The sequence below is a fragment of the Typha latifolia genome, chromosome 1, assembly GCF_019914945.1.
Source record: "Typha latifolia isolate L0001 chromosome 1, TyphaL0001v2, whole genome shotgun sequence".
In the NCBI taxonomy this organism is placed as follows: Eukaryota; Viridiplantae; Streptophyta; class Magnoliopsida; order Poales; family Typhaceae; genus Typha; species Typha latifolia.
The window spans coordinates 794,489-817,393 of record NC_133086.1 but is presented as its reverse complement, the minus strand read 5'-3'; the positions used below and the strand labels follow the sequence as shown (position 1 = coordinate 817,393).

The window sequence follows — 22,905 nt, the reverse complement described above, 5'->3', positions numbered from 1 at the left end:
TATCAGTTCATATGCTTTAAGATTTGGGCTCAATAGTTTTTGGGCCTGGGCCCCCGTTGAGCAGCCAATCATGAAATATGACACTAAAATATGGGGTCAAAATTGGAGATCTTAAACAAATAGATTTGAGATTTAGATAATTTGAAAATTGAGTATATATATATATATGAAATAAAGAGTTTTTAACAGTTAGAAAGTTAGAATATGCAATATGCTAATAAATTGGCAATGTGGTAATTTTTAAATATGCAATATACTAATAAATTGCTCAAATCTCATCGAAAATGAAAAACCTAATTAAAATATAACTAAATCATTTAGGAGAATTAGAAAGTATTAAAATTTAGTAAATTCAGGTTATATATTTGTGGATAAATAAATGTCCAAATTTATTCATGACTAAAATTCATATATTCTCCTCTGAATTTGAATCCCAAAATTGATAGGAAAGTTGCAATAAAATCATTAAGTAGAGACTATTGTTATTAGGTTTGGTACTAAGGAGGACAAAAGATTAGATTAAATTTTGAGGCAAGTTTACTTTGCAATTATATATATATATACTTTCGATTTCTCTTTCTTGGAGCAACTCGTCGAGAGTAAGTAGTAGTAACACGTGGAAAAGAATTGAAAATTCACAAGTAAAAGATAAAACTAAAATACCGAACTATTATTAATAATCGAAATTATCCAAAATTACACACTTCAAGCTAACAAGTAACAACTCCTTTAAAAAAAAAACAACTAGAAAACCGAGCGGACTCCAGATTAGGCTCCAATTGAGCAATTACGTAGTATAATCACTAAGAACTTAAAACAGGAAACCTAACAAAGTCCTTGAACCCAGTGATAGTTTGATGTATTTCGCTTCGTCCAAAGGAGAATAAAGAAAGCAAAAATTCTAGTCGGAGTCATCCGTGGAAGGAGAAGGAGGAGGAGGAGGAGGACGAAGAGGAGGAAGAGGAGTTGCATTTGATTCTCCACTCTCGTTCTTAAGGTGCCGAGAGAAAGGTTTCGTCGCAAGCCTAACGAACTCCGACTCCAATGCATGGAAACGATCCCACGCTATCCCTTCTATCGCTTCAGTAGTTGCAAGCATCGATCTGAGCCGCATCATCTCCTCCCGTCGGCGGAGAGAGAGGCGCAGATACTCGATCCGTTGCTGCACCACGCCCATGAGGTCGGCGAGTCTCAGCCTGTATTCAGACATGTCGATGCCCTCCGACTCCACCGCGTCGACCTCCCACGTCAGTACGTCGATCGTGCCGAACGGATCCTCTTTGTAGTCCAATGACAGCATCCGTATGCCCTCTTCGATGAACTGGAGAGATTTCTCGACGTCAAGCGAAGAGTTGGTGTTATTCAACTCCATGCCTTCTTACTATCTACGAGATTACGAGTAGTCTAGCTCCTAGACGAAGTGGACTCGCTTGACTAGTATTACGGTGGTTGATAGAATGGAGAGGTTTAAGAGTTTTTGACTCCTATTTATAGAAGCTAGAAACTTAATACGATTAGAACAAGGAAACCAAGTAGGAATAAGACTAGTATTTATTATACTTATTTTTATTATAATCGTACAGTAAAAACAAAACTAACTGTAATAGTTCACAAGGGAAGTACGAATTTGGGTTGAATTCCAAGTTGTATTGTGATTAGGATCCTCCCTCTCCTAATTCCAATCGGTACTGGAGCACGAGTGATGCTTGACATGGAAAAGTAGTTACTGATAGTCATAGTGGTTCTGTAACTAAGAATTTATGCAGAGAAATTGATGCTTCAGGATGGAAATTGTTTCTTTTGGAAATAAAAAATAAAAAATAAAAGGCCTGCTTAAGTAAAGTATGCATCGATTACGTGACCATGGCAATGGAAAACTGCAAATTAAGAAATGAAGTTTCAACCAGATACCATATTTCCATCGTTTGATATTTGAACATTTCCAATTGTTGCAGCAAGTGAACTTAGTCGTTTTGGAGAAGCAATGATGGAAGGCTGCAGATAAATATTTGGCCTTAAATATTCCAGGCAAGAAAAGCATATGTGAGTAGGATTAGTACAGACGACAAGGATGAACTTTCCTTTGGTAAGGGAAGGGTGCATGGGGAATCATTTCATCCTTCGTTGAAAGAGCTTTTTGAAGGTAATCCCCATTAAAGAGAACAACCGAAATGATACATTTTCTGAAACTAAAGAACTACTTGGAAAAATAAATTTGGGGGCTGAATTGCTGCTAATTTTCTCTGCTTCTGCACTTTTAGTTCCAAAATAGTGACATCTCTTCTTTGAAGCTCAAGATGGTAATCAGTTATCTTGTTTTCCGGCAAGCTGATTTTCACTGTCAAGAAGAAAAAACAACATAATAGACTAGAAGATTTAAGAAAGAATGATGTAATCTTAGCCAAAGCAGCTCCAACAAGTATAATGAAGTAGTTTCACCTGTCCATTCAAATCAAACCGATAAAGTGATAAAACTCATTTTTTAGGTTCCGCAGTGAACTTCATAATTGAGAAACAATCTGAATATTTTGAACTTTGAAGTGACACAGGAGTCAAGAACTTTTACACGACCTGAACATCCACACTGGCAACTCTCTTATTGGTTCATGTAAAATTACAGACTGATGAATGAATGAATGAATATGATAGATGATAATCTTGCACCATTGCCTCATAGTTTTATTTAATTTCAAGAACTTGTGCTAAATGTGATGCTAGGGATGGAACTTTGCATCGAACTGTAAGAAGAATTTGATGATCTAAAGTGTCCAGAAATATCCTGGAGTTCCCCATGCGTACGTCCAGCATTTCAAGAAACGAAGTATTTGGAGCTTCTTGGCAACATAGGATACTTTAATAACTGATGCCTCAACAAATGTTAAACTTCAATAAGATCTTTCAGGAATGCCAAAGGATGCATTAGTACTGATGCAATCTTGAAGTATGCAACGGGAGAAATTTATGTAGATATACCTTAAGACTTCACTTAAACAACCAAACACATAAATCAAGACACACAATAAATAGCTTGGATTTGTGAGAGAAATTGTCATAAAATAGAAGCTTAAATGTAAGAGAGATTCCAATCTGCAAAATTGAACTAACACTGCAGAAAAGAAATAGAAGGTGATTTATAATATGTTTTTTTACCGAATAACAAAACAAAACAATCAAATATACCAACAATTCAACAAAATCCTTTTCAACTGTGGAAATCCTGCGCACCTTATCCTTTAATTCAGTGACTGACCTTGTAGGCAAAATTATGAGGAAAAGAACAACGCATATAATCAAGACTCAAGAGAATAATAACATCAATGTAAGTGAATATGTAGAAAATGTCTAGATGTGCAGAAAGTCCAATTAGGGGAAGCTATATCGGCTTGTTCCTTCTCATTTATTACACGAGACAAACCATCTAAAACTTTTTCGACAGCAGAAGCTTCCTTTTCTATTGAGCTAAATAACACCAAATGTCTCTGCAACTTCTCTAATATCACAACAAGCTCCTTATCTTTTATTTGAATGGGATGCTTTAAAGTACAAGTGGAATCCTGCTTCTCGGACCACAAAGATGAACCATATTAGCTCTCCAAGTCAACATTGCAGCTCATTCCTAAGTCCCAAGTAAGATACAAACTGGAGATAGCATATATTACTGATACGCATGTTGGTGGTCTACAGGGCTGTCAAACTCTAAGATAAGAGACAATATAAGGTAGATGATGTGCTATAGAGAAATATGTGAAGAGAAAGATGCTTGTTGCAGAAGAATGGAAGATGAACTTGATACAGAAAATTAAATAAGCATATGACAACTTTATGGGATTAAGAAGATTTTCTACTAAACGCTAGCTTCTTCAGCAACCTTCAAGTACTTCATACTAAAAACATCACTTAGCTGGTGTATGGACCAAAAGAAGCATGGTTGGCATCTAAGGGGAGGCTATCGTTCAAGGTTCACAAAATTAGAGGAGAGATACCAATGTGCTGTAGTAGTGATACACCATAACTCGTCCCCAGCAAAGGCAAAGCAAGTCTTAGCTCCATAACTTCATTATCTAAGATTGCAGAAGATTGACTGCCCTCATAATGGCGCACAAAAGCTTCCCTCGATTGAAGCAGGCCATTTATAGTTTGTTTCAAATATGTTTCCGTTTTCTCAAGTAATTCATTCTTATTTTTCAAGATATTTTATCTGCAAAGGCATTTAATTAAGTATCATTCAAGAATACGCACAAATCGGACCGAAACGAGCTAAATTTTGAAAAGGGAAATACCAAAAACAAAATGAACGAGAAGAAACGAAAGCTACCCGAGATTCGAGCTTCTTCCGCAGCTCATCGCTTGAAGCTAACTCAGCGTTCAACTCCCGCAACCGCTTAGATCTGCTTCTGCTTCTGCTTCTGCTTCTGGAATCTCTCTCTCTCTCTCTCTCTCTCTCTCTCTCTCTCTCTCTCTCCTGTCATCAGAAGGCGAATAAGAGAACAGATAGATGGATAAGATAGATATATGGGGATATGCTCTGAGATTTCGAGCGTCGGAGTTGAGGGCGAGAAAGTTGCATCTTGAACTTGGAGAGGCCGAGTAGCAGTAGCTCGACGGCCATGGCGCTCTCAGTGTAAATTCGAAGGTGCCACTAATAGAAAGGAAAGCTTTTTCGCGAAATAGTCCCTTATAAGTTAAAAGTTATACATTATTAAATGACATAAGTTAAGTCCCTTTAGTCCCATATCGGAAAGTCTACAAACATGACGAGGACCAAGAGCTTTTATAAGCGGCTCGGTTCCTCCTCCTAAACTCACGCAGCTGCGTGGTGAGCACAAAGCGAATTATTCTTTCGCCTTTTACTAAAGAATACCGTGTGCTCGCCACTGCAAGCAGCATACGCCTATTTTTGGAGGGGCTACTTCTCACGGAGGGCTCCAACAAATCATAAATTACAAGTATTTTTTGTTTGCATTCAGGGGTTTCGAAGCAATTGACTAACGCAAGTTGAATCAATAAAGAATGGTTTGTTTTCGTATAAAATCCAATCTGTTGGCAATAAATATATTGTGTTATTCGTAATTTTTAACACGTTTGTGCTACGTAATTGCCAAAATACCAGTGCTATCTCCTGTCATCGTTCACTCGATACTTATTTTTGTTGACATAAATGGGATGTGAAGGAGCATTACTACCAAACAAACCAACAGATGACAGTTGACATTAATGAAGTCGAAGGACTACAGCTATAATTTTTCTCAAATCTTATATAAGAATCCAAAGTGGTATTTCAGCTAAATGGGAAGATCACCATTTTAGCAAATTGATGGAAAATGATAGATAGATAGAAAACGAAACCAAGAAAAAGGGAAAAATGAAAATCTAGGATTAGGACCTGTGGCACATCTAATTATAAACAACCTGTGAGGTGGCCAGAGACCAAAAAATTGTACAAAACTTTACAGTAAATTACGTTCTCGGTGGTCTTTGCGGTGCTCTTGACCTCATACTGGCTCTACGGGCTACATCCCATGCCTTTTGTGGTGCAACAACACCCTGTTGTGATGCGAAGAATGACTCGTAACCCGGAGAGTCAAAAGCAAAACCAGTGTGCTTGGAGGTCTCTCGAGGAAGCTGGGAAATGGCATAGCTCCTGGCTTCATCTGGTGTTAAATGGTTGCCAATCTCCAGCAGTTCCATCCGGCTGTTATCTTCAGCGTCATCCTTGTGCATCTCCTGAACTACTTGGTAGTCATACGGAAAGAACCACCTTTGAATTCTGGAACCACAGATTGATGGGTTGAGTAGTTTTAAATGAAAAGAAATTGTCAGATATGGATGTTAACAGCAAGTATGTAATCTCACAATGGGAAAAGCTCTTCAAATCACAGGTGACTTTTATCAACTTTTCAGCAAGTAGATAAATTGTCAAAAAATGGGAGGTTCTCATAAAATATTTGAGAACAAAAATAAATTTAGGGTGGTTTCGCTGTTGTCTTTCTTTGGCTGATAATCACATTAATCACAGTTACTGTTCAATCTCACATGAATTAATAGTTCTTTAAGCCAAGTGACTTCAGTATCTAAAATGCAGGCAACCAAACTAAAGCTACAAGAGGAAAAGATCAAAACGTCCAGCTTATCTAAACAGTTGCAATATTTTCGACCAAATGCCAATCATCTAGAAATCGCACCAAACTTCTGCCGAAATAAAATAAGGGAAAGAATGGGCACTATACCAAGCTTATAAGGTTAATTATTCAATAAACTAATCTATCTCAGTTTTCTTTTTAGCTCAAGTAACTGAAAAATAATTATTCAATTTCATTAGCATGAAAAGAATTTAGAAACAGGAGAAATTTGATAGATTTGATCTGGTGATCTGCCTTCATCTCTAGGGCATACAAAGAGAACCAAACAGAAAAAATTCACAAGGTCGAAAAGCTATTATACAAAATTCATGAAGCGACTATAAAGAAATACTAAGATTATTAACATCTTACCCTTGGTATAGGAAATCACCAAAAAGTGCAAAGATTGGAACCAGAAATAGTGTAAGATAGAAAAAGAATGTGCTCATTAGAACATAGATAACGAAGAATATATTTTCCTGCAAAGAATAACAATATATTAGATATAAACTTGTAGGTTAACTAATTGAGCATATTCAATCAACTTACCTGTCTATCATATGGTGTCATTACACCAGAGTATATGAAGATAAACAGGAACCAGGCTAAAATGCTCCCTGCAATACTTATATAGTGCCATCGTGTAATAGAATTGCAGGCCATAAGGAGTCGCAAGTTAACAGTCACCACAACACAAGTGAATGCCATTGTACTAACATCCCAAAGCCCAAATATCTTCCCTGAGGAATTTTGTCCCTTTCTACTGGCAGCAGTTGTGAAGTAATAGAACACCAATGACTGATAGAAAGAAAAGAAAGCCCACACAGCCACCACTCTCCATTTAAAGAACATATTTCTGATTCCTTCCTTGTAAAGTTGTGGATATTTCTTTGACAGCGAAGCACTGACATCCTGGGAGAAAAGAACATTTCTTGTTTGAACATAGAATCATATTTATTAAGCAAAGTCATTCCTAATACTAACTGAAGCTAAATTTTGATATCTTGTGTAACATATACCAAAGGCAAAGGTGTCATTGCATTGAAAGAATGCATCTCAGGCAGTGAACATACCTTGTCAAAAAGCCCAAGAATGATGACAGGTAACGCTGTGAAAATGACATTGTATAAAGACTGAAACCAGTCATCATAAAATCTCTGACCAGAAAAGCCAGTTTGAAAGGTGAACCAGAACTGAGTCAACGTAAAGGTAAGATTCTTGTAAAAGAAGTAGAGAATAACCTGCAATAGACAGAGCTGAAGTTTACTATTCATGACAACTAAATGAACTACAAACAGAGAAGAGAAAAGAAAACCTTGCATAGTCTTAGATATGACCAGCGTCCATGTACAAGAAGCAGATCAGTGAGGAAGCGAAATTGAGCAATGGCAAAATCACTAGCCATTACAGCTTGCATTCCTTCCAGCCCACTTATGCCAACTCCAACATGAGCAGCTTGAATCATGCTCACATCATTTGCACCATCACCAATACTCAAGGTGATCTTGCGAGCACCTTTCTTGACCAGGCTAGTAACCTTTAAAAAACATAAGTTACTACATAAACTATAAAGTGCACATAACTAACTTGTTAGAAACTAGAAGACAGGAAATTTAAGAACTTAACATTAGTAATAATACATTGCCCAACTATATGACAGATGATGGGCAGTAGTAAAGCTACAAGATCACAACAAGATTGAGAAGAAGGAAAAAAATAAAACTAAATCATCAAAAATAATTGAAAATCTTTGACCAATTTCAGACATATTTAAGCCAAAGATTGAGAATTAACAAACGAGTTTAGATATCTATCACACTGATAGTTGAATAGTGTAACACTAAATGACTAGGATATTAACCACAACAGAACGAGTAAATGACCGATAAAGTGGCAATCAAATGTTTCATGAGGTAATAATAGTAAATAAGGTTAGTCATGAAAATCAATCATTAAGAACCTGTCAAGTTCAGATATGATGTTGATTGGATTACACACATATGAGATGGCATCCATTTTTGAATATTTTGGCATTGAAAAACTTGAAAATTCTAACCAGACATGTTACATTGACACATAAAATAAACTTTCACTGATGCAAGATTTCCAAAAGAGCTATCCTTCAATTGTGATTATGCTTTCACAAATCTAGTAGTACTGCTACATTCATAATACAAGGAGTTGGTTTGTGATACCTAGTAGACAATAAGCAAGATAAACTTTACCTGTGCCTTTTGTAGTGGAGAAACACGACAGCAAACTACTGAACTACAATTCAAGCTCAAATTTAGCAGATCCACACGTAAACTTGGATCCAATGCATACATCAAGCATTTTCCATCAATTATTAGAGCCAATTTTGGTCCTGATATCGAGTACAGGTAATGATGAGCCTCCTCAAGGCAGCGCTTCAATTCTTGATTGACCGATTCTCTGATAGTATGTGCAATCTCCACAGGATCTCCCTGAAAATAACTTAAACTAACTTCAGCGAAAAAGAATTTCAAGACCTAAGCTTGCCTGAGGGGACTATTTGAGAGCAAAAATTGTGTCAACATGAAGTTTAGGGAAAAGAATCTATCATGGTTTCTTAGACAACATGAGTAAGCCTTTGGAGTTCAAGCTGTGTTTTTATAAATCCAGATGCATCATAGCAGTATATCTTCATCTTACCCTATCTTCAACTTCTCTAATTTTGTCGGTTTCGGAGCTGATGATGAATTGCTTCATACCATTGTTTATCAAGTTGCATGCTGTCGGGAGAGAATAAAAAAATCAGCAACACAAAGCCAAGAATTAGGAAATTCCGTAGATAGTGAAAATCCTGAAACATCACATAAACTTTAAATAAATAAGCACTTCTTCCTAAAAGGATAACAAGAAGATATTAATCTCACCATAGGCTATATTTATTGCAGTTTCCATTTTATCCCCTGTTAATACCCAAATTTTTATTCCAGCTTTAGACAGAGTTTCAATACAAGCTGGCACTCCTTCTTGAAGCTTATCTTCGATAGCTGTGCATCCTATTAATATAAGATCCTTCTCAATCATCTCTGCCACCTATAGAAAAGTAATGTCACAAGGTTATCTAACGATTCATGAAAATTTTAGCTAATAGCGTGTAGCTATTATCTACAAAATTGGAAGATCATAAATACCAGAAATATTGATATGCACAGGGACACAAAGACTCTTCCAAACAACACTAACTAGACACTTGCATAGTTAAAAGTTTGCCTCAAAAGAAATAAAATTAGACAACACTCTCAAAAGAAAAAATAATATCTAGATAAGACAAGCAAGGTAAAGCTACAATTCTAAGTAAGATTTGTCTGTAGTAGAACATTTAGCTTTCACCTCATCAAGTTTCTTTTCACGTTCTCGCAGAGAAGATTTAGCTTGAATAAATTTCTGATTCCAACTTTCATACAGTTCATTGCTCAATTCTCGATAAGCAAGGCAAAGTGTACGTAAGCCAGCAGAACCAAACTGTTCTAAATGTTCCCTAGTTAATCTTCTAACATCTTGATTTCCACCAGCTAATCTCTCATATATAACAGTATCGGCACCCTGTTGCATACATGGGAGAGTGACCATTAGCTTTAAAGTTTGATTTCAAGGTTCAAGTTCAAAAGTGTTACCTTACAATAAAGAATGAGCCTTCCATTTGGATAACGGCACACCACAGACTGGCGCTTCCTAGTACTATAAAGTTGTACAGGAACAAAATCAATCTTAGTGGCCTCAAGGCATGAAATTCACATTAGTGAAATAACTCCAAGAACCCACCTATTGAATTCCAAGACATTTAGGATCTCATATGCAACATCTTGAATTTTGCCCATCTTCTCAACATGTGATTCACGAACCATGACTGTTGTTGGCGTGCGTCTGGAAAGAAAATTTATGAAATCAAGTGGATCATAAGTAGAAAATAGTAATCTAAGAGAATTAGAAGGCTACCAACAAGTGACCTGAATAAAGAAAATTTATGAATTCAAGTGGATCATAAGTAGAAAATAGTAATCTGAGACAATTATAAGGCTACCAACAAGTGACCTGAATACTGACACCGCAAACATGTAGTTAATCTTTTCACTTGCCATAGGCAGTGGTGTGCAACAACAATGGATGCCAACACCAATTGCAACTCTGAAAAATCTTGCTAAGTTTAGAACATTAACTAGATTCCATCTAGATTAATATTTTATATTAAATGTATCAAGCAACACTTTAGCACTATCAGACGAACTAAGAATCATTCGGGTAGTCTGGCTGCAATATCGACTATGGAAGACTACTGTGAACAAATAATAATTGGAAGTATCATGACTATATTAGGAAATCAGCACTAGAGAGTGTTTCTATAACATCTCTTATAAAACTTGAAATAAGAAAGGATTAGCCAATTAACATACCTATAAAAGAAAAACCCAAATTTTTTTGCAGCAGTAACAAGAGCAGCCTCATCTGGTGATGCAGCTTGATATGTGATCTTTTCCGGGGATTCATCACCTTCAGGAAGAACAGTATGGCATATTGCTAGACATCTAAAGAATTCCTGTACAGAAATATGACTAGATCAGGAATGCAATTGTGATATAACACGAGACAAAACTTAGAAAGAGAAAGAACAGGAGATGGAATTTCGACGTTCAATCAACAAAAAAAGAATGGAAGCGAGGTTTTCTAGGCGGTGGCAAGATAAGAGAGGTCAGTAGCAAGGAAGGCCAGAGAGAGGACAAGAGAGATGAAGGGCATGGAAGGGGAAAACTCATGTGAAGCTCTGGTTCTGAACCCAGGCCAGGCCCTCAGGTTTGTGTTACGTCCAGGCAGGACCAGGATTACTATTGTGAGAAAATGAAGATGATGCAACTAGCGCTGTCACAGTTCTAGAACTTCTTTCCAATTACCATCCATTTTAAGTTCCAATAGAAGGAAATCCTCTTTCACGATCATCAGTCTAAAGACATCAAAATTGCCTACTGCTCGAACATTTAATGATACTCAATGCTATTTACAAGCACTTAAATAGTTAAATGTATGATCAAGAACCCTATTTTTCTTTTGAAAAGGAAGCTTTGAAAGAATATGTGCAATAGCTGCCGGCCCGGCCCGGCAAGGCCCAGCCATAAGGCTGCTTAAGCAGCAGCCTAGGGAACCTAGCCAAGTAATGTATATTACCACATATATTGGAGCCCCAAGTCTTGTTTACTTGGGCCCCAGGCCCAATTGAACCTATTGATCACCCCAAAATCTACAAAGCTGTCATTTTAGAAATCCCCAAAACCAAAAAGTATCATTTTAATAAAGCCCAAATCTCAAAAGCTATCAAGGAGGTTCATCCATGGTCGTTCTTTAGAATTCAAATCCCAAAATTTCTGTCCACTTTCTCAGCCATTACTTACCTTTTCAATCCAATCAAATCTAATTATGCAACAGTAAAAAATCTTTTCACAATAAATCTAACACTAATCTTTTCACAAAAACCAAAACATCATTAGTTTTTTAATAACACTAATCTAGATCGGTCTCTCTTTCAAGAAACACTCCAAAATTAATAAAGAATATAATTGACTGTACTTGTAACAGTAGCTTCTGCAGAAAGAATATTCTTGATACTGAAAAATTCTTTCTGCAAATTAGACAATGTGCGAAAAACTAGAGATAGAAAGTGTCACAAGAAAATGTCACAAGAGATATTTTACTTCTTTCTGCAGATAAGATTTTAAATAAATAAAATCTTATTTGAGATTGACAATGTCACAAGAGAGTTAAAGAGATTAGCAATATTATCAATTGAATAAGAGATATTAGAAAAACTTAATTAAAACTTTTTTCAAAGTAATTTTGCATCTCAAAAAGCAAGAAAAATGTTTAGATAAGTTATTTTTACTTTAATTATTATTTAAATTATAAATGTCAAAAGGATCTCATTCATTATATTTGCCTGGAGCCTCAAATTATGTTAAGAGAGCCTGCTTAGCTATACAAATTTTCCTACCTTGCAGGCCTCGGGATCCCTCTCATTTCTCCATGCACCACGCATAATCCGAGCATCGTCAAAGTTGAAACCTTTCTCATGCACAGCAGTAGCTGATCTTTTAACCTGTTACCAAAATTATAAGCATAAACAAATTAGCAGATTCACCTCTCAATTCTTTCTGAAACATGTCTAGCCTTTTACACGGCATCAAAATTGGCAGTTGCATAAATGTTTTTAAAAAATATACCTCATCAACTTTCAATCCATTCCGCTGTGCTCCTCCTCTCTCTATTTCAGTGATACCAGTTCCATATATTTCTCCACCAATTGAACATTTAAAGAACTCCATTAGGTTTCTTGTTAGTGTTCCTGTTTTGTCCGAAAATATATATTCCACCTACATCACAAATCCCTTTCAAAGTTGGGAAAGTATAATCAACCTAATTTGATGGAAAATTTCAAAAGAAGTAATGAATCCAAATGCGTCATGAATTCCAACTTAACAGCTAAATCTCTTTTTAAGGTTACGGAAATTAGAAAATATTCCCATAATATTTGGTTCAACATGTATGGTTCAAAAGGATACATCTCGCCATTACGCGTATTAAAATTTTCATTAGGAAAGAAGAACAATGTGCAACACTTGACATAAACTTAACAAGGAATTCACATATATGGCAAATGTAGTTCAAGGGTATACAAAGAAATTATAAGAATGCATGACAAGCATCAACCTGATGGAAACAGGTATAAAGAGCAAGAGGCTTTATCATCTAGAATCTAGATTGTATTTTTGTGAACCACAAATCAATAATTTGTTGTCTTTATTTCCAGTGTCATAGGACTAAATCTGCAGTGGCTCAGATCAGTTTCAAGTCCACATCCACTGTCAAGGAAATTTAAAACAGCCAGGAACCCAAAATGACCACTGCAACATGTTTCTCTGACCCAATGAATCAGTCCTTATCAGTATCAGCTCAAGTAAGTGGGTCAACATGAATTGAACAGATTTTAGTGTTCAGGCTGTGAAGGACTGGATCAGGTGAATATCCAGTATCAAAGTATGTGTCTAGATTGGAACCAAACCTGGCAGTCTAGAAGGTCCACTTTTCATGGCATAATCACAAGTTAGATAGATAGAGCATGATATTTGAAAAAGGAAGTACCTGCCCAAGTTCCTCATTCAGGTTGGATGTTCGTGCCAGTGCAGGGGTGTTAGATTCAGAATGATACATAAGCAGATCTTTATTGATGAATTGGGTAGATTGTATAAATTTGATCATCTGATAAACCAAAACTAGCAATTATCAGCTAACAAGTTTTGTCAGATTTTTCAAAAGAGCAGATTCTACAAGGAAATTAAGGACCTACCTCAATGGAGACATATAGAGAAATGGGGATGATTGTTGAGTACAGTGTTATCAGGGTAAACATAGTCAAAATAGTTACCTAAAAGAAAAGATTGGTAAGAGAAGGACATGCAACTAAACCACAGAGAGAGTAAGTTCAACTAAAAATACCACAAATCTGTTGTCAGGGTTGAACTGATTCTCCACATCTCCGGAAAGTCCAAGATAGTAGTACTTACGATTGATAAAAACCCCACTGAAAAATTTAAAGCATACAAACAAGGTGAGCTTACAAATTCAACAAGACAATAACATACAAAAAATACAACCAATATCGCCATAAACGTGCACAGTGGATGACTAATAAACATCGGAACTCTAAATTTAATTTCTTATTTGTTGTTTTCTCTAATCAGTGCATAGTTAAGCAAGTATTATAAATATCCTTTTACTACTACAGTCAGTTCAGTCATATAATGGCACCTACAAGCTTTTACATCAGTAAAAGCCAACTCTTATAGTAGAGCTCGGGATCCTTGTGCAAACAAATATTGGGATTTTAAGATTATCAAGTAGAGATAATTTTATTTCGACCATCTGAACTATTGTTGTTTTACACATACATTTACTGAATTTTTTTATTATCCACATACACCCTTTAAACTAAGAAAAATATTCATATATACCCTTATATACCCTTTTGAACTAAGAAAAAAAATAACCATAAAAACTTTTAAACCAAAAGACTTTTTAAAATTAGGAGATGTATATGGTAGAAAAAAAATCTAGGGAGTGTATGCAAAAAATCGTGATCGTTCATAGGGGGTCTAAGTAAAATTATCCCTATCAAGTATAGCACTATCAATTAACAAAATCTAACTATAACCAACAGCAAGATATTAAAAAAAATTGTTGCAATGAAGAAGTGATGCAAGTTTAACAACAAAACAGCAATAGTGATGACTAACTTTACCTGCCGATAGCTCCAATGAGACACATGATGAATAGAAATGCAAAAAGAGCAAGTATGAGTTTGTCGAGCTTCCTTTCTAATGTACTTCTTTTAGAAGGAACATTCATAGAATTCATCATAACCTGCAGTATAGTGTTGAGAGGCAGTAGATAATTTAAAAAGGAGAGCTAGAGAGCTAAAACATGGTAGAACAATCATGCCAATATAGCGCTCCTAGGATAACATACTTTTGTTTCATGCCCAGCAAATATAACAGCCCCAACAATGTACTCTGTGTTCCTAAGGCTGCACCCCTACACAATCAAAAAAGAAAGTAAAATAGCAAAATTGTAATTAAAATACAATATCTTAACATATAAAATAAGCAATTAAAGTTTACACAGTAAAAAAATGCAATCAACAACATAACTATAACCTAGTAATAATTTATGAGTTTTGAATTGCAGTGTCTCCTATATAATATAACCATCATTCCATGAGTAATGACTATGAGTATGTGCATAGATGCCATTACTGAAAGACCAAATTAGTGACGTTCTTGAGCCAATGTTTTATGCAGGCAGTGTCATGTGACTTGTGAAATAAACAGGTTGCATTCTTGCTCACCAGACAAACTAAATTAGTAGTACTATAGTATTCATGTTGGCATGTAGGTCAAGTACTGGGTAGAAAATTCATCACCAACACAAACACATGGATATCACATATGAAACTTCTGAATCAAATCAAATATGCCTAATTCCATAACAAGTACAAAACCTTCATGCTATTCATAGTTAAAAACTGTAATCGTCTACAAAAAAAAACACTTACTCTCAATAATAATTGATTTGGCGAAAGTGGTAGAGTCTGCTTTTCTAAAATAAGATTCCCAGTAAAAGTATACAATGAATTGTTGGGTTGTTCACATTGTACTTCCCCTGTAAATTAATAGAGAATTATGAGGATAAATAATAAAATCTGACAACAGAAAATAATGACATAAAGTTTCGTAAAAAGCACAACATAACAATTAACAATTAAGAATAAGCCAAACCTCTAAATTCAGAAGCTTTGCCAGGAAGCACGTAATCCCATGTTTTCTCCAATGCCTTTCTGATTTTCAAATTAGTCTCCCCGTCAAGATTTGCTGTCTACAATGCATGACAAATAATCATTGCTAGAATCAATAGATGAAATGGATGTAAAACTTCATCATTGCGTGCATCACAAGTTATAATAGAAAGAAAGAAAAACTGCTAAAACATTGGGAAACAGAACCTCAATGTAGCAGACTCCATCAGGATTTGTACTGGCAAGGAATAGCAAATCAGCAGGAAAAAATCCATCTTGCTTAATCTGCCCCAAATATGCACAATCCATATATCATGAACTCATAAAGAGAATCTACGATTTAAAATAGCACAAGTCTATGATGAATTGTCGATGAGCAAAAAGAGAAGCAGAAGTAAATTGAATTAGCCAGTCCTATAGATGCCACATGTAATATCATATGTCTGAGCTAGTTTGTATTTAGGTAAAAACAACTCAATCCTTGCCCAACACGACATGAGGCTAGGTTGACGCATGCCGAATCAAACCCAACCCAAAGAGTGATTACGTTGGATTGGTTCTGATTGTACCCAAATAGAAAATTGCAGCAAAATTTTCAACATACAATGGGACCCAGACTCAGAGAACTACTAAAGACTAACAAAGAAAGTACCATTACCCGCACAAGGTCTCCAACCTGCAGCTTTTTCCAGGGAATACTTTCCCACTTTTCACCTTGCAATACATCAACAGGAGTACTATTAATTGCTTTATCATTCTGGAAACGCTTCTGTATTAAGAAATATGAAGAAAAAAAAGAAAGAAGATTAATTATGCGATACTAAAATAAGCTTTAAGCAGAGATCTTCATAAAGACAAAATTGAAACAGCATGCCAGTGCTACCAACCCAGTCCTCAAAAGCCTCCTTGATGAGAGAGACCAGAAGCACTAGACTAAGTGGAACCACATTGGTTATGGGATGCACTGGACTGCAAAGATAACAAGTACATCAGTAAAAATAGCAAAGTACAAGGAGAAAGGTTGACATCAGTTGACTTTCTCATCAAATAGTATAATCCTGATTCAAAGTCTCCCCCCCTCCCCCAACAAAAGAAACCCAAAAGACAAAGAAAAAAAAAATCATAATGAACAAGTTAGGGTTAAAAAAACAATCCAAAGGATGTGCGAATATCATTCTTGCAGTTAAAAAAGTAAAAAAACAAAAAAACATCACCTGATTGGTGTAGTAGATAAGATTGAGATCATAAGAAAGTACAGATTGGCCACCCTCCTGAACTGTCAGAGCAAATGCACATACTTGTCAATAAAAAATAAAAGAATGAATGGACAAAAACAAAAAAAAAAATCAAATCATGATACTTTAAATCAGCTTATTAGAAGTTTACTGGCACAACCAACTTTTCCAGGGCTAAAGTCAAGAGCCAGGTTGCAAAAAAAAAAAAAAACATACGACTTGCCAGGTTTAGTCCTTTTACATGACCCAAATGACTAAATGATGTCAACTGCTGAATTGTCCAAGTCATGTATTCCTATTTAAGTGAGATTTTGTCTTACAAGCATTAAAAAGTGAGAAATAAATGTTAAAAACTTAAAACGAACATTTTAAAAGGGTTTTTCTAAAAGAAACACTTTAATTTATTCTCTTTACATATTTGCATTATATAAGATTATTAAATTTGTCAAAACTCAAAAGAACATAGCGAGTAAAATATTTAGCGGTAGAACAAATCTTCATCACTAATTGGCTATTATATATTTATTTCATAAAGAATTGTCAAAATTATCCTATTGGGACTTAAAACTTGACTGTTAAACTAGAAAAATAAATAATTAAATCAACACTAATGGCTAGAGCACCTGTTCAAACAACCCTTTTGGTAGAAATGTCAGGATGTTGTACTTCGTAGTTGATACGGAATTGCCCTGAAAGAAATGACAAAATATGAGCACTGTAGGAGTTCAAAAAACAAGGAGGAAGTAGAGTTCATCAATTTGATGATATTCTATCAAACATAAAATAGTGCTTCAAGAACCCAGTTCTTGCCAACAAAAATGAAATAAGTCAATAACGGCCATAAAAATTATCTAGGTGCAACCGCATATACTATATTCATAAAGAAGATAATACAGTAAAGTAAAAAAGCTTACACAATAAGTCATGAATTACTGCAAATAAGATGAAAGGAGACAATATAATATCATAAATAATGTCACGGATAGAAAAGAAAAAAAACATCCATACACTAAAGCATTACCAAAAAAATCACATAGCTAAGCATTCGTATTGTACATATCTTCCTAGGATGAAAAAAAAAGCCTTGGTATCGTTTCTTTCCATATTTCCAGCAATATTTTAACAAGTTAGGGTAGAGCAATTTTGACGGTTATACTAAATATGACAAAAGAGTTGAAAAGTAGATCAACAAATAAAGTAATGGAAAGGTTTTCAGCATTGGGGTGATATATGCATGTGGCCGAGCACATCTTGTGCAGGCAAGATGCCAGCACGAGAACTCTGTACTTATCATAATATGGAGAAGGAGAGATATGCTCCATCAACCGACATTGACCACCCCTGACTCAGCATTTGTGAACTCATCGACTATCATCACTACCAAAGAGGAGTGAAAGGAGAGGATCACAGAAAAACATGAAACCCCCTATATGGACTTTAAACCTCTTTAAGTTTCGAGATGGGAAAGGGAACCCCCTACCCCTCTCTGCTTGCTTGAACAGCACGTGAGTCAAAATACCAATGAACTACAAGTTTTCAGCATTCTATAGTTAAGTCACTAAGTGCACATTTCTCATATTACTCTTTCATGGATTAGCACCTCGACGTCCATTTCAAACCATATATCGAATTTTATCTGATGCGCATTGAAATCAAATGATTCATAATCATAAAAAATTGCCTTGCTCGTTCCGAGTCCTAGGATGTGATTTGCTACTGAATTGGTACTTGATGCAACTTAACATGTATTGTATGTAGGATACATATTTTCCCTTGTTCGAGCTGTCGCCTTTGGATAGAATTTAATCCCTAACCAAATTATAATTGCTTCCTTGATAAGAATAGAATACTACAGTAGCTCCCATCAATTAACCTAAATTCTTCTTTCACTGCCCACGAAACACTTCATGTTATGGTAATGCTTGCAACAGCATCTAAATGTGTTCGTCTTCAGCGATAAAACGAAACCAGATAAAAGAGAAGTACAAACTCTTTCTCGAACTCAAAAAAGGCATAGCAGATCCAATATATCACAAAGAAGCGTTCTCCAAATTAAGAAGACAATCTTGACAGAATCCGACCGACCTTGAATCCGACGGGGGTGTTGGCCTCCCGATCGTTGCAGTAGATAGTGCGGTGGCTCGGCGCCTGCGGTTGCACTCGCCCGAGCTGCACCGTCCTCGACGATGTTTGCCGGAGCTCCGCCGCCGGATCTCTCGTCGCCTCCCCTCCCAGCCGGGCCCTCGCAACCCTAACCCTATCCCTTCCACCACTCATCTCTCCCCCTCCCCCTCCTCCTCTCTCGCTCCCTCTCCCCGCCCCAAGATTTCGATCCAAAGATGGAATCGGGATTCAAAATAAAAGGAAAAAAAAAAAGAGAGAAAAAAATTCAACAAAGGGAATAACCGCTACGATCTAATCTCCCTCTCCTCCCTTCGAAACAAGATTCAGATCCAATAATGGAAAGAAGTGCTCCGATCGATCTGAAACGAGAGGGAGGAGCGAGATCTTTATTCCGTTGGAAGGGAGGGGGGAGGAAGGGAAGAGGAATCGTCGCTCTGCGTCGGCGACTCTCCTCAGGCTCGATTCAACGGAAATGGGCGGTATATGGTGTCACGCGGAATAACGAAGAGGGGGTGCATATCAACCGTCTGATGGGTTCTTGGACACGTGGTGATCGCTGGAAACTTGGGTGGTGCTCTTGTTCAATAACTTCCATAATCGATCTCTCTTATTGGTTAAGCCTCAAAGATAATTGGATGGTGACTGGAAAATTAAATGACAAAATGATTTATTATCGTCTGAACCCTTGGAATTAATTTTTTTTTCATTTTATATCCTGGACTGTTTTTGACTCATATTATGTAATTAAAATTTATTGTTCCATTGAAACCCGACAAATACAAAGATGGACAACAGACATGAGACATCAACTCTGGTATTTAGTTAGAAACATACTGGATAATATAAAGGGTTAATTCCCCTTCTTAATTTTTTTTCTCAAAAGAAGCTTTTATGATCAACAAAATATCCATAGATTTTTTTATCATCTTCTCCAAATTTCTACAGCATCCCTACCTTTTTTTTTCTAAAATTTTCAACCTCCTACTACCGTTAAAAAAAAAGTCTTATTTTGTTCTTCAAGTTGTAGCATCATATAAACCCGTTCTCCCATCTCCTTTTAGATTTTCAAATGAAAGCTGACCCAACCCAATTCCATCTCTGTAGATCAATTATATTAACCTCAAAAAAAAGTTCTCCTAATAATTTTGTCCCCAAACTTTCTCTTCCACAGTTATAGCACTTACCAACCCATGTAAAAGAACCTTAAAAAAAATTCAACTAAAAGGAGATGATCCAAAATAAAAGAAAGTAGTTAAAAGATAGGAGCTTGAGACGATGGAGGGATAAATGAACAACAAAGGATGAAGACTTGGGACCTCCTCCACTTTCTCTTTCTAATATTAACCGGGGCAATGAAAGAATTAAAAAATAAATAAAATATTTATATTAGCTAAACCACATACATATTATGTCATTTTTAATAGTTTAGGAGATCAGTATATACCTAAAAGGGTTTAGAGAGTTATTGTGGAAAATAGTGATAGTTTATGGGGTGAAAACAGATTTATCCATAATATAAAATATAGTATCGAGTATATAACAATAATTACAAGCGCTCATTGGATCCTTAAAAATAAGCCTTTCACTTTCATCATTAACAACACTAATTAAAATAAGCACAGTAAAAGATTTAACTAGCCAAAAAAATCTATAACAAAGTGGCTGTTATAAAAATACAGAGCAAGAGGATCGAAGTCATGTAGCTTTGTCTGAGATCACATACAAACCTATAAAGTCAATATTACATTAGAACAAATAATAATAATAAAAAGGAAAAGAGAGTGAGCACCGGCGACGAGCCATGGAAACAAAGAGGGAGGAGCAGCAAAGAATGAAGGGGTGGCCCAGCTGAGCTGTGTTGTTGGAAGTTAATTTAGATTGTATTGTTTGGGCTTCTGGCACTAATTTAAGATTACATTCATTTTGTGTAGGATTTCCTTGATGTTATAATGAGTCACTAATCCAAGCACAAAGATGAAGGCTAAAGAGAGAAACTATTCCATGCAATTTTCTTATTTGGAACATTTGCCAAACAAACAGTACAGTAGAGAGGGAAATGAGAAATGATCTAAAAGTCCAAACCCATTTAAATGAATACAACAAAAGGCAGCACAAGCAGAAGAAAACTGCTTTTCACCAACTCCAACTCCAATGAAACAAAGCTCTTCTTCCCTCCCAAATATCTAATCCTTCCACTTCCACTACTGCTCTGTTGAGTTCCATCATTCCCACTACTTCCACTGTTAGTTGAGTTCCCTTTTGCTGTTGTGAGACAAGAAATTTTTGTTACTAATATAAGATATGAAAAGGAAAATATTGGAACAGTAGGCATGATGCTATTTGTTAGAACAAAAAAATAAATAAAAACCATTATAATTCTCAGGCAACATGAGAAATATGATATAAAGCAGAGATTCTGAATTTAAAATTCGTCAAAAATATGTTATGTAAAATATAAATCGTCGTTCTGTTAATTTACAGGCTTATGATATAAACCTGAATTAAATAAGTAGAAAAACTTCATTTATAGTGAGATTTCAACTATGGTTATTCTGCTCTGATATTGTATTAATCCACCTAACTCCTATAAAAATTATAAGCTCTAATGAAGATGAGACAGACCATCTAACCAAAATCTGAACAAAATAAACCAGGTGTTATCATAAATATTTATACTTTTAAAAATATACATCACCTTGAGCTGCTGTGCTCCCACCCCCAGTACTCTGCTTAAAAATCTCAGCATCTGGAGAATTTGCAGGCAGGTTCAAAAGCTCTGCACAAATTACCCCAACATAAATCCCAAAACCCCTTCAAATCATTCAAACTATCACATATGAAACTTACTTGTGCACTCAGAGATATTGGCAGGGGCACTGCACACCATGGGCAGAGACAGAGCAAGGGTGGCATTAAACTTGATGCCAAGCTGGGGATTATCTCTATCTTTGATCAGCACACAGAGGCATTTGGGGCTTTTACCCACGACTTGTTTGAGGCCAGAGCAGCAGTCTGGAGTTGGGACCTTGGAGCTCCCCTGGACATAAGGAAGGCAAGTTGCAAGCCCAACCAGTTGTTCTGCACACTCACTGCGATCGCTTGAGATGTCTGAGCTCACATGGTGGATTGAGGAGAGAATTAGGAGGAAAGAGAGGGGTAGGAGAAGGGAGCAGGGGACTAATAATGCCATAAGACTCAATAGGAGGAGGAGAAGGTGGTGGTAGTATTCCACTCTTTTGAGTCTTTTGGTGATAACTCGGAGTTTTAGGACTTAGGAGGGGCTTTTTTTTAAGTAGGATGGGTGATGGCCTGATGGGGAAAAGGGTCTCCTTTTTGGAGTTTGTTGGTCGGTGGAATTAGTGTTTTGGGATGCATGCGTATGGGTGGGCTCACTGATAGATACGAATTTTTTTTTAATTTTAATTTTTTTGTTTCACACCTTTAAAAAATAGTGTTTACGAGCACAAATTTCTTAAAATGAATAATACTTACAGGCGATAATTTAATAAATCTTTGACTTATTTCTTATGCCCTCGTTCACTTATAAAATATAAATAAATTTATTATTAAATAATATCTTATCTTATTTTAGTATACTAATTCAATATTCTCTCACGGACAAATCTATCCAAGAGGATATTTTTCTGTAGCAATTAAATAATCTAGATAGCTGTTTATTGCATCTCCAACTGTAATAATTATCTATAGCCAGTCTAATAAATATAACTGGGTTCGATCCAATCCTCTCAAATATAAATAATTTCCTATAGCCAGAATTATTGGCAATCTCGATAGCAACCAAAAACAAAGGCAGCTAACAACTATTTCAGTTAGCGTTGCATTAATCTTATCAGTTTGAGCATAACGGTACAGTTAGGGCAAAATTAAAGCCCAGTAAAAGAGCATAATTAATGTGACAACCGGACGAATAATACATTCATTTGAGTATCAAAGTTAGTTGGGAGTAGCAGCTGGAGTGATTAATAATATCAAGGCATAAGTAAATAAGATGAAAGAGATAAATTTGGAATCACTCGAGATCACGGATTTGGATTCCTATTGT

General features: G+C 35.9%; 3 protein-coding genes and 1 non-coding gene across 5 annotated transcripts; 1 reads left to right on the top strand and 3 right to left on the bottom strand.

The window, feature by feature from the left end:
* Positions 1-1,985: 1,985 nt before the first annotated feature.
* On the bottom strand, positions 1,986-5,126 carry LOC140793305 (uncharacterized). Its single transcript, XM_073144712.1, is given in 5 exon segments — positions 1,986-3,248; positions 3,383-3,556; positions 4,089-4,216; positions 4,317-4,462; positions 5,100-5,126. Coding segments are annotated over 5 exon segments (741 nt in total). The 3' UTR covers positions 1,986-2,982.
* On the top strand, positions 4,808-4,925 carry LOC140780803 (U5 spliceosomal RNA). Its single transcript, XR_012107566.1, has one exon. It is a non-coding gene; the product is annotated as a U5 spliceosomal RNA (small nuclear RNA).
* A 103-nt stretch (positions 5,127-5,229) lies between the features above and the next one.
* LOC140793630 (phospholipid-transporting ATPase 3) lies at positions 5,230-19,335 on the bottom strand. 2 transcript variants are annotated; one of them, XM_073145223.1, is made up of 27 exons: positions 18,804-19,335; positions 17,342-17,407; positions 16,698-16,759; positions 16,371-16,452; positions 16,142-16,252; positions 15,691-15,768; positions 15,467-15,563; positions 15,244-15,350; positions 14,658-14,723; positions 14,431-14,552; positions 13,629-13,713; positions 13,480-13,557; positions 13,275-13,391; positions 12,356-12,505; positions 12,127-12,231; positions 10,541-10,683; positions 9,912-10,013; positions 9,764-9,827; positions 9,480-9,692; positions 9,017-9,182; positions 8,793-8,872; positions 8,345-8,584; positions 7,435-7,656; positions 7,193-7,360; positions 6,669-7,031; positions 6,492-6,598; positions 5,230-5,767 (listed from the first exon to the last, which is right to left on the bottom strand). In XM_073145223.1, the coding sequence occupies exons 1-27, from the start codon at positions 18,993-18,995 to the stop codon at positions 5,458-5,460; spliced, it is 3,696 nt and encodes a 1,231-aa protein (XP_073001324.1). In that variant the 5' UTR covers positions 18,996-19,335; the 3' UTR covers positions 5,230-5,457. The 2 variants fall into 2 exon arrangements, with proteins under 2 accessions (XP_073001324.1, XP_073001334.1); XM_073145233.1 differs by having other exon boundaries at positions 16,698-16,754; positions 18,804-19,296.
* Positions 19,336-20,824: 1,489 nt separating this feature from the next.
* Positions 20,825-22,136, bottom strand: LOC140794975 (non-specific lipid transfer protein GPI-anchored 14-like). The gene is made up of 3 exons (XM_073147301.1): positions 21,690-22,136; positions 21,538-21,618; positions 20,825-21,104 (listed from the first exon to the last, which is right to left on the bottom strand). Exons 1-3 carry the CDS (start codon positions 22,030-22,032, stop codon positions 20,929-20,931), a joined length of 600 nt encoding a protein of 199 aa, XP_073003402.1. The 5' UTR covers positions 22,033-22,136; the 3' UTR covers positions 20,825-20,928.
* Between the last annotated feature and the right edge of the window lie 769 nt (positions 22,137-22,905).